Source organism: Poecile atricapillus, chromosome W, assembly GCF_030490865.1.
Source record: "Poecile atricapillus isolate bPoeAtr1 chromosome W, bPoeAtr1.hap1, whole genome shotgun sequence".
Taxonomy (NCBI): Eukaryota; Metazoa; Chordata; class Aves; order Passeriformes; family Paridae; genus Poecile; species Poecile atricapillus.
The window spans coordinates 21,845,470-21,858,030 of record NC_081288.1 but is presented as its reverse complement, the minus strand read 5'-3'; the positions used below and the strand labels follow the sequence as shown (position 1 = coordinate 21,858,030).

General features: G+C 44.6%; 1 protein-coding gene across 4 annotated transcripts in view; it reads right to left on the bottom strand.

The window, feature by feature from the left end:
• LOC131591393 (cholinephosphotransferase 1) overlaps window positions 1–12,561 on the bottom strand; it is a 21,461-nt gene extending 8,900 nt beyond the window's left edge. For 2 of the 4 annotated variants that reach the window (XR_009280353.1, XM_058862024.1), the window contains exons 1-3: window positions 11,452–12,551; window positions 2,757–2,904; window positions 1,760–1,901 (exon numbers count right to left, since the gene is read on the bottom strand). Coding sequence is in view for 3 of the 4 variants with exons in the window: in XM_058862024.1 (XP_058718007.1) it covers window positions 1,760–1,901; window positions 2,757–2,904; window positions 11,452–11,694 (533 nt within the window). In the remaining variant the exon portion in view is untranslated. Of the gene's footprint in view, window positions 1–1,759; window positions 1,902–2,756; window positions 2,905–11,451 lie in introns of all 4 variants that reach the window. The other 2 variants (XM_058862026.1, XM_058862023.1) reach the window with 2 other exon arrangements.

The window sequence follows — 12,561 nt, the reverse complement described above, 5'->3', positions numbered from 1 at the left end:
CACAACCTGACAGTGTCACATTATTCAGCTCTCTGATCCTTCCTGGCCATCAGCACTAGGAACGTCTAATTTGTGATTGATTTCTAAAATTGAGTGCTGCTAACTGAGAAATAGCATCAGTGAAAACTTCCATCCATCTTATTATGTACTATCATATTTAGAGAACTATACTATATAGCCTTCTTCACACTTCTATGTTTAAGAGAAACAAAATTGGGAGCCTTGAAAAAAACTGTGACCTCTTTTCACTGGACAGAAATAGGTTATCTTGTGGAAAAGTGTCTGTTTAACCAATAACCATGGAACACCAGACCATTCTGAGCTGTTTGTACTATGCACTATCATTATGTCAAAGTAGAAGTCACCAAGTTTTTAACAAAATCTTTATGTGGTAAAGTGCCTTCCCAATGTGGGGAAATCATTCTCATGCTTTTTGCAAGAATAAAAGGTATAGAAAAGCAGTCATGCCTGCAAAAGACCAGAACTCATGGCCTAGTCCACCTCCCTTCAGAGCAGCCCACTGTCATGGAGAGAAACTATCCTATTTCAGCCATCACTGTAAAACATCTATTTTTGTTTAAAGCACAAGATGTCCTTTAAAAACAATAGGATGTGCAGGCAAGCAGAAGAATTACTGTTTGTGTGGTAAAATGCATTACCAGCAAATAAAAATGAGCTCTTATCAACATCACAGAGCCAGCTCCATTTGATGCAGTGTGCAGGGATAGCTGGTCACCAGCCTGTGTGCCTGCTGATTTGCTAAAGCACTTTTTGCAGGGCAGAGCTAAGTAGGACCATGAAGAGGTGATTTAGCAAGTGACTGGGATTAGCAGAAGGACAGCCTTCATGTATCACTTATTTTCAGTTCTGCTGCCAGACAAGTCTCAGATCTTTTCCTCTTTTCAGAAGTAATTATACTAAAGTGAAGCTCAGCTCATTGCTTAAAACCGGTGAAAGGCCATGGCCAGGCACTACCACAGCTATAGGAGGGTGCATCAATCCCCACACTATTAGCAGTTGAACTGAAATTATTGTCTTCTACATGAATGTCATGACTTCTGCTCCTATGCTGCAGTGAAACAGATAAAAATTCTATCAAGTCATGAACAGCAGTCTCTGTAACTGACCTAACACAAAACCTAAAGAACATCAAAGCAAATATGAGCCAGATTAAAAAAAGGCCCTCAAATAAATGTGGAGTAATTCTTCAAGCATTGCCATAGACCTGTGGAACTCTTTGAGGATGGAGTGGGTGTGGAGAGTTCATTCCAAGGAAGACTGAAGATGTCTTTGAAAGGGAAACCCATTGGCAGGGGAATTTCTCTAAAATGCGTACGATTTAGAGTCCCCTGGGGCTGAAATGGTTCTGTGGCAGTAAGATTACAAAGGGAGGTACCCAGATGCTTGCTCTTTCCTTACTCCTACACAGGGCACTTGTCTGCAATGTAAACAAGAGCTCTCTGCCCCGAGCCTGCACGGTGCTAGTATGGGTTCTGACAACAAATATGCAGACAAAAGAGCCAAATGCATGCAAACAAAATATACAGAGCTAAAATCAGCTGCTAAAAGAACAAGTCCTTGGTATTATGCAGAGTTTCAAGTTCTTGTCAGGTAAAACACTAGTCTGCTAGATTGAAAGGGAGGTGAGAAAGAAGGTGAGAGGAAGAGAAAGCAGGGAATAAACCAAGAAGAAACTGAAATCAAGAAGCTAGCAGTCTCAGATGTTAAGTCATATATACTTCTAAAGATACCTACTTACTTTCCAAACCTTAGCATGCCTGATACATATGTCTGCCAGTGAGCAGAGTAGAACATGAACAGTCCCACAAAACAACAGAAAAACAACCAGTCAGGATTTGTTCCTAGTCGGATTGCTATGCAGGATCCAAGGACAACAAATACTGAAAAGCAGAAATGAACATGTTAGTCATATACCCTCTCTGCTTGAAGTTAAGAGAAATTAAAAAAATAAATTAGAAAAACACAGGACATTTTACATCACTCTAAAAAAGTAATGCTATGACTGACTTTACTGAGTAGTTGACCCTCAGGGGGAATCCTAGCAGGAGAGACCAAAACACAGCCCTCCTTTTCTGCCAAGGCAGGGCCCTGCCCTCTATCCTACAGTGGTTGTTCTCTCTCCTTCTGGCCTTGTCATCTCATGTTCTTTACAACACCGACAACTTCTGCCGAAGGGCCAAGCTTAGGGAGACAGGCAGCTGCTCTTCTCTGGGAAGTGAGACATAAAGAATATACCTGTTCTTAACAACTGTTTCAGCTATTGAGCTTTACAGAAGAACTACAGGCATTGGCACGAATAGCAGCTCAGTTATGGAAAGTGAAACTGAGCAAGGCTTACTTTTTAAGGACTCACAACTTTTTTAAAACTATTTCTTCTAAGGAATATAAATTACCCTTCTCCTAAGTGCCAGGCTGGATTGCCCTATTACCAAACCTATTTTGGCACCTTACTGTGAAAGTGGATTACGTGAAGACGCACAGTTAAGTAAGAGCACAATACATCTTACCCAACATCTGCCAAAGGAACTTCTAAAATACCCCAAATTACTGGCCAGGGATTCAAAGGTCAGGAGATGGTGAATTCTTTATCCTAGAAGACCCTGTTCCAAGAAGGGGTTTGGACTGGATTATCTCCAGAGGTCCTTTTTAACTTCAACAATTCTGTGATTAATCAGCTGGTCCAGAAAACAGGTAACTTTTATAAACTAGGATGGGTGACAGTAAGTTAAGGCTACCTGTGGAAATAGAGTCGCAACCATGATCAAAGAGTTCTCCAAGAGGAGAACTACTGTTTGTTCTTCTGGCTTGCTTCCCATCAATGGCATCCAAAGACTGGTAGATAAAAAGTCCTAGAGCACCCAGGATGTATGCCCAAAAAGGTGCCTGAAAGAGATTCACATAAAAGGTCACCACATAGTTCCCAATTTCTTAGGTGATAATCTGTTTCATTAAAGGTAAAATAATGTTCACTACAAAACTGTACTATACTGTGCTATTTGTTACTTAATTAATGGGCAAACCAAACACTAATTTCCACATGGATTGTAATAACTACTGTAATGAACTATTCCAGATACACCAGTGGAACACAGATTCTTCTATTTATTTAAACAAAACCAAACCCAAACCTTTAGCCCCTCTTCTGTGTCAACTGACTTTATTTTCTACCTTAAACCCACAGTATTTCTGTAATTATTTGCACTCTTTGTGCTGAAAAATGTTATAAAAATAAAAATAATCTTTAAAAAGAAAGTAGTGTCAATGCACTTACTAAAGCTTCCAGCAGTTTGTGTGACAAACTTAGATGACCTAGATGATTTGCTCCTATGTATAACATACAGATATTAAAAAACCCACTAAGTTTTTTTACCAAATAAAGACATCAGCCTTTAGGGAAAGATATTTTTTCCAACACACAAAAATTGACTACATAGGCACTTTGGACAGGGCTTAAAAAACTTAAGTAACTCACTAAATATAAAGGAGAAACTATCTATGTAATATACATCATCATTTTTAAACCAAGTTGTTACATTAGCAACACTTTTCAGTTCAAAGGAACTGTTCTGCAGTCATTCCTTTCAAAAACAGTATTTTCATATGCAGTCAGTCTGGCTTTGTCTAGGAATTAGGTTTTGTTAAAAATTATTTAAAACACCTTTGGAACAAAGCACAGGCAACATTTTTGCCTCATGTAGTTTTCAGAGGTACCCTTAGCATTCAGAAGTGCTGTTCATGAAAACAAAGTCAGGTAAAAATGCTGGAAATGCAACTTGCAGGTTAAACAAGCAAAACACCCACAAGCAGTCACAAAGCTGAATCCTCTCCCACTCCGCTCACTGCTCAGGGACAGCTGCTGTGGTACTACTACACCTCTGCAACTCCTCTCCTGGAGCACAAATTGACCAACATGCGTCCATGTATTTCCTAAGACCAGTAAAGGCTATTAAGCAGATTAGACAAGAGATCAGATCTCAGTGTGCTGAGATTTGTTCACACTCAACTAAACTCAGTGTCACTGCTGGGGAAGAAGGGAAAAGGCAGCCATCCTTCAGTTCAAAGGCAGCAGTAAGAATGCAGATGAGGTGCAGCTGCTCCTCCAGACAGTCTGATGTCTCATCATCATTACACTCATTGTCTTGAGGTAGAAAGAAGTTATACCTCCAGTTAGACTGGTCACAAAACACACTAAGTAGCAACATGCTTAAGGAAAGTACAGTTCTGTTATTTAAGAGTTCCTCATGTATTTCAGGCTGGCTGATACATTGTTATCAAAGTCAAATGGCTGGCTGCTTCACCCAGCTTTGAAGGAAAAGACAGGCAAAGAATCAGGAAATCACTTTAGGTGCAAGCTCTGGATTTGTATGCAAATGAAAATCTAGAAACCTTGAAACATTCTTCAAAACCAGCAAGGCTGTCTCCTCCCTTAATCCAAGGAAACCAAGAAAAATTGTTATCACGGATCATGTAGGAAGCCTTAAGCAGGTGAAAGAGGATGAGGAGATATTCTTATTCCAATGGACATTTAATATACTAGTATTTGGTAACTCCTGCAAAGATCACACTATAGAAATCCAGGTCAAGTGATGACAGCAATACATGCTGGATGCTTACTGATGGAATTAGTTGAGTTTCCTAGGTTTCTTCTCCCTTTTAGTCTAGTTACACAAAGGAATCTTGTCTTGGGGGATGTGGTTAAACTAGGGAGGGAATTTTTAGCCACCTTTTGAAAAAAGTTCCACTCCTCTAATGAAGGGGAAAGGATAGAGCCTGTGGAGAACAGGAGGTGCCTGTGGCTACCTCAGGACTGGGGATCACCAAAAGCCCCAAGGAGGCACAGAGATCTCAAGGGTCTCTCACAGCACAAGCTCACTCGGTCTCACATTGTGCAGGGGAACTGTGGCTACCTCCACTTGCCCTTCAAAAACAGAGGGCTGTCAGCCATTACTCGGGTACTTCAGAACATAAAAGCACAGCTAGGACTTTGTTGAAGCTGAGATAATTTTAGTTGTGATAGAATCCATGTACTAAAGTTACTACAGTACATACATTGGCTTTCAGAATAACTCTGTTACATGGAGAATGACAGAGAATCTCAAACAGGGCAGCTCCAGACCTATGAGAAGAAAGGCCTGAGAAATCACCTGTTTCACTGCTGTCTTTCAAAAGAGTATTTGAAAGACATTGCCATTTTATCACCGATATTTCTGTGAAGTGCCATAAAGGTCATCTGCAGTGTTTTGTGAGGTGTCCTTACAGCGACATACTTCTATTAAGACAAAATAGCTTGAGATCTACATTTAGCTTCTTGCAAAGCAAGGATAACGCCATATACACAAAAATAAACAAATACATCAGCTTTATCTCAGACTTCTCCTAATAGGTCTCTTTGACAAAACAGTAGTGTTTTTCCAGTTGCAAGTTATGGTACAGGTATGATCATTCAGGCTGATCCAAGTCTGTTTGCATTAGCTCTGACTGGGAAAAATCAAAGCAACAGTCCCTCCAGATTCCAGAACTAAAGCACTCTGTCTGCCCCTTGCTGATCTGGCTGAAGAGTGAGCATTTTCATCTTCCCAGTTGGGATCATCTGTATCCATTAGCACCTGTAGCAGATGTATTGGTATCTCCCACAGTTAAAGAGAAAGGAAAAAGATCCTAGTAAGAAAAGAATATGTCAGAGAGCTTAGAAATGCTATCTGGAACATTTCATCCCTAGGCCGTCAGTTCAAATCTAACCCAAAGTGGTAAGAACCAAAATTCAGTTCAACTATCATTCAGCAGATTAACGAATGCTCTAATGTTTTAATCAATAAAACACAGTTTTCCAAATCACCAAAGGTTCCAAATAACCATGGATTTTCTCTGCTATCCACCCTCCCATACAGCTCCTGCTGCTATCTCCTTTGCCTTCTCACGTCCCTGGCTGTCCATTCAGGGATGTCCCCTGATGGCTTCCCACACTGGACCCAAGTGGTTTTCAAATTAGGGAAGTGGGAGCATCTGAGAATGCTGACATGGCTGAGCAGAAATAATTAAGGTCAGGAGGCTTCCAATAATTATCAGCTTTTCACTGATGAGGTGTTTATTTTCTCTGCCCAAAGTCATATCCTGCCCAAGCAAATGTATTATTTGGCCAGACCAAGGTGCTATTCCCAGGGAACTAGAAGAGAAAAAAAACCTGAGGGGGAGGAGGCAGGGAGGGAGAGTGGGATGCTTCTCTGCTTCAATTCAAAGGGATGTCTGAAGATACTACAGCCTCAGAATCCTGTAACACACGAATTCGATACAGCAGAATTGGTCATTTATTGACCCAGAGCATGTCAAAACAAAGCCATGTACATGTAGTGTTTGACAGGTATGTGTGACATGCCTCTCCTTCAGGAAAAAATGGGGGTTGAACAGCAGGCATTCTTCTGCTCCCATGATTTCACCCCACAAAAGAGCATGGACAGCTGCACAAGACTACATGTGTCAGGGAAACATCTTAGAATTTGTTTCAAGCACAGCTCTCAAGTCCAAAGAATTCAACAGGCCAAGCTTTTGCAGTATTTAAAGATTCAGTTCCTTAATTACTCATCATGTTTAGCCATAATCTCACTTCCTCAATCCACACCTAACAGTGTTGCCCTAGTTTACACAGTCCCTCTGGATCACATCCAGAATAGAGGGAGACATTTTGACTGGGCTTCCACCTTCTCTAAAACCCTAAACATGGATCATTTCCCATGCTTCTGTTCAACGCAAAGCACTGTGCAATTGTACTAACAGCAAGATGAAGGAAGGGGCTGTTCAAACCTCAACAACACCAGGGAAGACAGCAGGGATGAAAAAAAAATAAAAATAATAATCAAATAATCATACCATAGTGCAAGTGCATTTCATGCATACCAAGGATTCTGTGTTCCTTTAGGATCCTTGTCTCTCCAACAAGCCCTCTCTGAAAGAGCTGTGTCGGCATTCCTGTACCTTCTTACTTCATGTCAAATAACCTCCTTCTCCCATTCACAGCTGATCTGTTCCTCACTCATGAGTTTTGGCTGACTTTCCCACTCCACTCAGTGCTTCACATTTCTTTTCCAAGTCAGGTAATGCTTTTTCCTTCACGCTCTCTCCCCTCCACACACATTCCCTGCTCATACCAGCTGCTCCAGTTCAACTTCTTTTCTCTCTCCCACAAAGCTCAGCTGTGTGCCTGCTGTCTTTATAATATTGTAACTGTCAATATCTTTCCCTCATTTTGCCCTCTGGCAAGCCTCTTTCATTTTAGAGGTGGTTTGGTTGTTTGTTTGGGTTTGCTGACGTTTTTTTCAGGTCTTTTTAAAAGAGAGAGAGAAAGGCAGAGACAGCATCTCACCAATGTTTCTCTCCCTCCAAACAGCTGATAGTTGAGCCAGGTGAAGTAACCTGGACCCTTTCCTGCTTTTTGGTCTCCCTAGATGTATGGCTTTCTAAACAGCACATTTCAGCAAGGTATGACACCCTTTTATAAACTCACTACCCCATTTCTTGAACAATTCTACAGAGCTAGCCATCACAAGCCTCCCTTCCTTCCCTTCGCCCTCTGCAGGAGAACCCTGAGGCCCCTGTCCCCTTTTACTATCACTGCCCAAAAAGCAAATCCATAACCCATGCTTTTCTCTTCCTGTCTTCCTCAGTTCCCAGTTCTTTGCTTAGATCATGCTGTAAGTGCTATGACATTAATTTTCAAATAGTTATAATTCTATACAATGTAATAATTACAGTTAGCATGCACTGCTAAATTCTAAAATTCTAGCTTCTCAAACCAGTCTACAATTCTATGCCTTTATAAAAGAGGGCAGATTTATTTTTTTTTTTATGATGAGTGTCATGAAACACTGGCACAGGTCGCCCAGAGAGGTGGTGGTGGTTGATGCCCCATCCCTAGAAACATTTAAGGTCAGAACTCTGAGAAACCAATTCTAGCTGAAGATGTCCCTGTTGATGGCAGAGAGGCTGGACAGGATGGCCTTTAAAGGTCTCTTCCATCCAGCTATTCTGTGATTTTAGAGAGACCTGTGGCTGATCTTGAGGATTACCAAAGCTAGACCTCTCCACAAGCAACCATGAAAGGAGAGGATCAAAATTTCCTTTCCCTCTTTAAAAAATACAATTATGTTTAGTCAGTTTTCTTTCCAGTTTTCCCCAGAAAGGGGAAAGATATGCAAGATACCCCTGCAAAGCCTTATGAATTGACCAGCTGCTTCAGAGAAGTCTGGTGGCAATACAGCGAAACAATTCAGTGTCTTATGGTGGGGATTCAATGGAAATCCTCACCTAAAAGGTGCTCCTTTCGCACTTTAATGCACCAGATACACACTGTTCTTACTTAATATCAGCAAGAATTTTCATTCCTAAGTATTTCCTAATGAGTGTCAAAGAAAAAGAAGAAAAAAAAAGAAAAAGAAATATGAACACAACCTAGGCTGCAGTCACAGTGAAAACAATATTTCAGTGCTCCACAGAACATGAAATGTGCAGGTGGTGTCCTCTCCACCACCACACCTGTATATTGTTTTTATAGATTGCTGTCCTAAATTAGAGATTAGGAAACTGGACAAACACTCGATAAAAATGTACACACAAATCATGGTTACAACAATGCCTGGGGGGAGCAACCTGCTAATGGCTTACCTGTAAAAAAGAGTGTGTTGAAACATGCATTTACAGGAGACAGTGGTACAAACCATGTTCCTGGTAGGCAAGGAAACATTAGTGAAGCAGACAATATTTTATAATTCCAAAACATACTGTGCTAGTCAGTAACGAACTGGCTTTTAGTAGCTACTGATCCGATGAAGATAAAAAGGATAGTGTGTAGGGAGATAATGACTCCATGTTAGGAGAACAAGAGAGCATTTTGTGGTTCGAGGCATTAATTGCACTGGGGTTGGGAATAAGCAGCATGAAATTATGGAAATCACTGCAATAGGATAAAATGGATGCTGAAAGTAGAAACAGGTTGAAAACAACTAAATCAAAAGGCAAAATCATGAGGCAGAAGGTGTGTGAGGGGAAACAGATGTGTCAGTTCCTTTCAAGTAAGTAATCCAAACAGAATGCCTTGCAAAGAAACTGCTAAACCACAGTCTTCTGGTATACTGCCAAAATATAGGAAGGAAGATCTCCTTTCTAAGCATCTGTTAGCAGCTGCTCTCTAAGGGATTTCAACTACCAGTCTTACTTGTTTTGTATGGTTTGTACAAACATCAAGACTTCTGTGTTTTCAATAAAGGCTTAACCAATATGGCCTACTTAAGGTTGGTTAGGGAATAAAAAACAACCACATAAACCAACACAAAAAAACCCCCACCACACCAAAACCCAAACCTGCTTGTTATTTTATCCAAGTCTTCTATTCAGTGCTCCTACCTATGAGACTATAACAAGTTCTCATTTGTCCATCAGGTGATGAAGACATGTTCGTGGTGGAAAGAGGTGCTGTTGAAGTGCACTATGGTATTAGTTCAGTCCGTGGTTTCAAACATCTTTAACATTATTTTCAGCTCCACCTACACTTTTCCAGCCTACACATTCCAGGCAAAATTACGAAGTAGGTATTACAGAAGTGCATGCAGCACTTGTTAGTATTGTAACAGTTTTAGCTTCTTCAAAAAGCCATCCAGAAACATGACCTCAATTTAGGCGGAAGACAAGCTGAGTCATTAAACAAGCCGGAGAGAGAATGATGCTTCTAAATGATGCAGCAAGATAAAATCAGGGCTATTCTCACAGAGCAGAGGCAACAAACAAAACAACAGGATAAGTCTGGGTCCACGCTGCATATTTATAAAGGATACACTGATATCTGAACATGAAAGTATAGTCCAAACTGTAGGATCTTATAAAATCCAGCTTCCATGATTAAAAAAAAAAAAAAACAAAAACGACAACATTTAAATAAAGACATTTAAAAAAATAAATTAAAGTTTTCCTGGAAGGAATAATTCTGGATATCTGCACCACAACTTTATTTCTTTTGTACCAGAGTCCACAAGGGAAAAATAACAAGTAAAATTTACTTTCTGCTTTTAGTTTTGAATAGCAAAGAGAAAAAGCTAAAATGAGCATTCAGGCACATATCTGGCACAACTGATACTTTCATCACAAAACTAAGCTAAAGGTAGCAGTACACAGGCATTTTAATTCTGAAAGTCTGACTAGAAGCCCATCTGCAGTTTCCAACCATTCACTGTCATCTCTGTCTTCCCTTCTACTGCCTGCAATGCCTGAGTGCCTCTACCTGGTGATGTGTATCAGGGGAGCGATTAGGGTGAGACCAAACCAAAGATAATTTCGATCTGGATCAGTTTCCTGCTATGCCTACCACAAATAACTCTGCTACCACAAAAGGCAAAGCAACTAGAGAAAAAGAAATGTTTTTCTGACAAGAACACTCATCAGGGTAAAGCTATGGTATTAAAAAAGTCCCAACCAACTGCCGACCTCTGCTGTTAGAATTTAAGCCCACCAGAATACAAGAAAAACAACGGCCACCTTTCAAGGTATTTTACCCACATAAAGCAATTTCCCCCTGCTATTTCCTACCCTAACTACCATAAAGACTCTGCAATGGGAAACTTGCAACAGGCTGGGAAGTTAGATGGAGCTCCTGAAATTGACTGAGAACTGCAGGCACTGCAGTTCAAGTGAGAGCAGCACCATCCCACGTTAACAAGCCTGCTTTTCCTCCAGAAATTAAAGCAATTAAATCTTTCCCACACAAGGACGTGAACCATCTGAGCTACTGTCAGCTAACACATGCGCAGCTCTGATGCCGAGGTGGCATCAGCCGTGCCTCGTCGCCCAGCCCTGCTCTCCTGGGCACATCCCGCACCCTCTATCATGACCAGCTGCTGTTTCTACGTTCACAGCCCCTGTGTGACAGCCACACTCCTGAGGAGGGTGCCATTCCCAGCCAGAGGTACGCACACGGAGTGCGGGATGAGCCGTGGGGGAGGCGGGGGTCCCCCGTCCCAGGTGAGCCCGGCTGTGCCCTTCGCACCACGGCGTGCAGCGCAGGCCAAGTGCCCAGCACACCAAAGCCCCGGCCCCGCGGGGCCCTCTGGGCAGCGAAGGGCCGCAGCTCGTCCGCTGAACCTCGTCCTTTCACATGATCCCTACAGCATTTTGGCATTCCAACCTTAACACCCGTCTGCAGCCTGACCCCTGCTGCCCCAAAGGGCGAGCCGCGCGTCACCGCCCCCCTGGTTTCTCAGGACAAGCCCGCAGCGCTGTCAAGGGATGGGTCACTCAGCGTGTCGCTGCGGCGGAGCCCGAAGTGACAGGGCAGCGCTCCGGCGGCGGGCGCGGCCCCCCCGGCTCCGGGCACCGTCAGGAGGCACCGGCGGGGCCGAGCCGAGGCCCCCGCGCCCGGCTCAGCGCGGCTCCGGCCGTGTCGGGCGGTACCTGCTCGGTGGCGCTGGGGCAGCAGGCGATGAGCGGCAGCACCGTCAGGCAGTTCAGCAGGAGGCCGCCCATGGTGATGGCGTTGGGCGCCAGCCCCCGCGGGACCTGCTCCACCAGCCAGCCCCAGTAGGGCTGCAGCCACGGCTCCAGCAGCGAGTGCCCGGCCGCGCTGTAGCGGTGCTCCTCCAGGCGCTTCAGCTGCGCCGGGCTGAGGGGCGCGGGCAGCGCCCAGGACACGACCATGCCCGCACCACCGGGACGGACAGCACCGGGGTCAAGGAGCCGCCGCCGCCGCTCGGGGCGGGGCTGAGCCGAGCCGGGGGCAGCGGCGGAAGAGGCCGACGCCCAACAGCGGCTTGGGCGGAGGGGAACGGCCGCCCCTGCCTCGGCCAACGCGCGGCGAACGCCCTCGGCCCCGAGCCGGCTTTGGCTCCTTCGCCCCGAATACACGACACCCTCACGGCCCCAGCCCCTTAGCGGGCACGGCTCCTCCGGCCCCGCCTCGCCGTGAGGGGTTGGGGGTGTCCTGGTTGGGGAAGCCCTCGGTCGTGGCAGGGGTGAGCCCGGCAGGGCCCGTCCCGCCGCCTCCGCAGGCCGCGGGCGGTCGGGGCCGGGGCTGGCCCGGGGAGCTGCGGCCGAGCGCACCTCTCGTCTCCGCGGGGTGAGTGAGTGCCGCCCGCAGCCGGGATTTGCCTTGTTCGGCTGATTTCCCTATCGCAAGTTTTATCACGCAGATAGTGGCCGCAGCGGGGGTGCACGCAGCAGGTGGCCAGAAGGATTTTTGCTGAAGCAAAACATAAAGGCAGGGTTTGAGCAGCAGGTGACCTCCCTGCGGTCAGCAGGACGGGGCAGCCGTGCCTGCAGGGAGGTGACCCCACGCTGTCACCCAAGGATCCCTCCACCACCCCGACGAGACCCGTTGCCTGGGCAGTTCTGGTCTCCGGAGCACCTGCGCACGGTGTTACACAGGACTTACTTCGCCTCCTTGCCTTGCTTGGAGAGGGTGCTTCAGAACAACTGCGCCTTTTCAGAAATCGTGGTACATCAAATTATTGGAATTGGTCATGTGAAGGATTTTAGATGTATCCCTGAATTTCCAGGAAGGTGTGT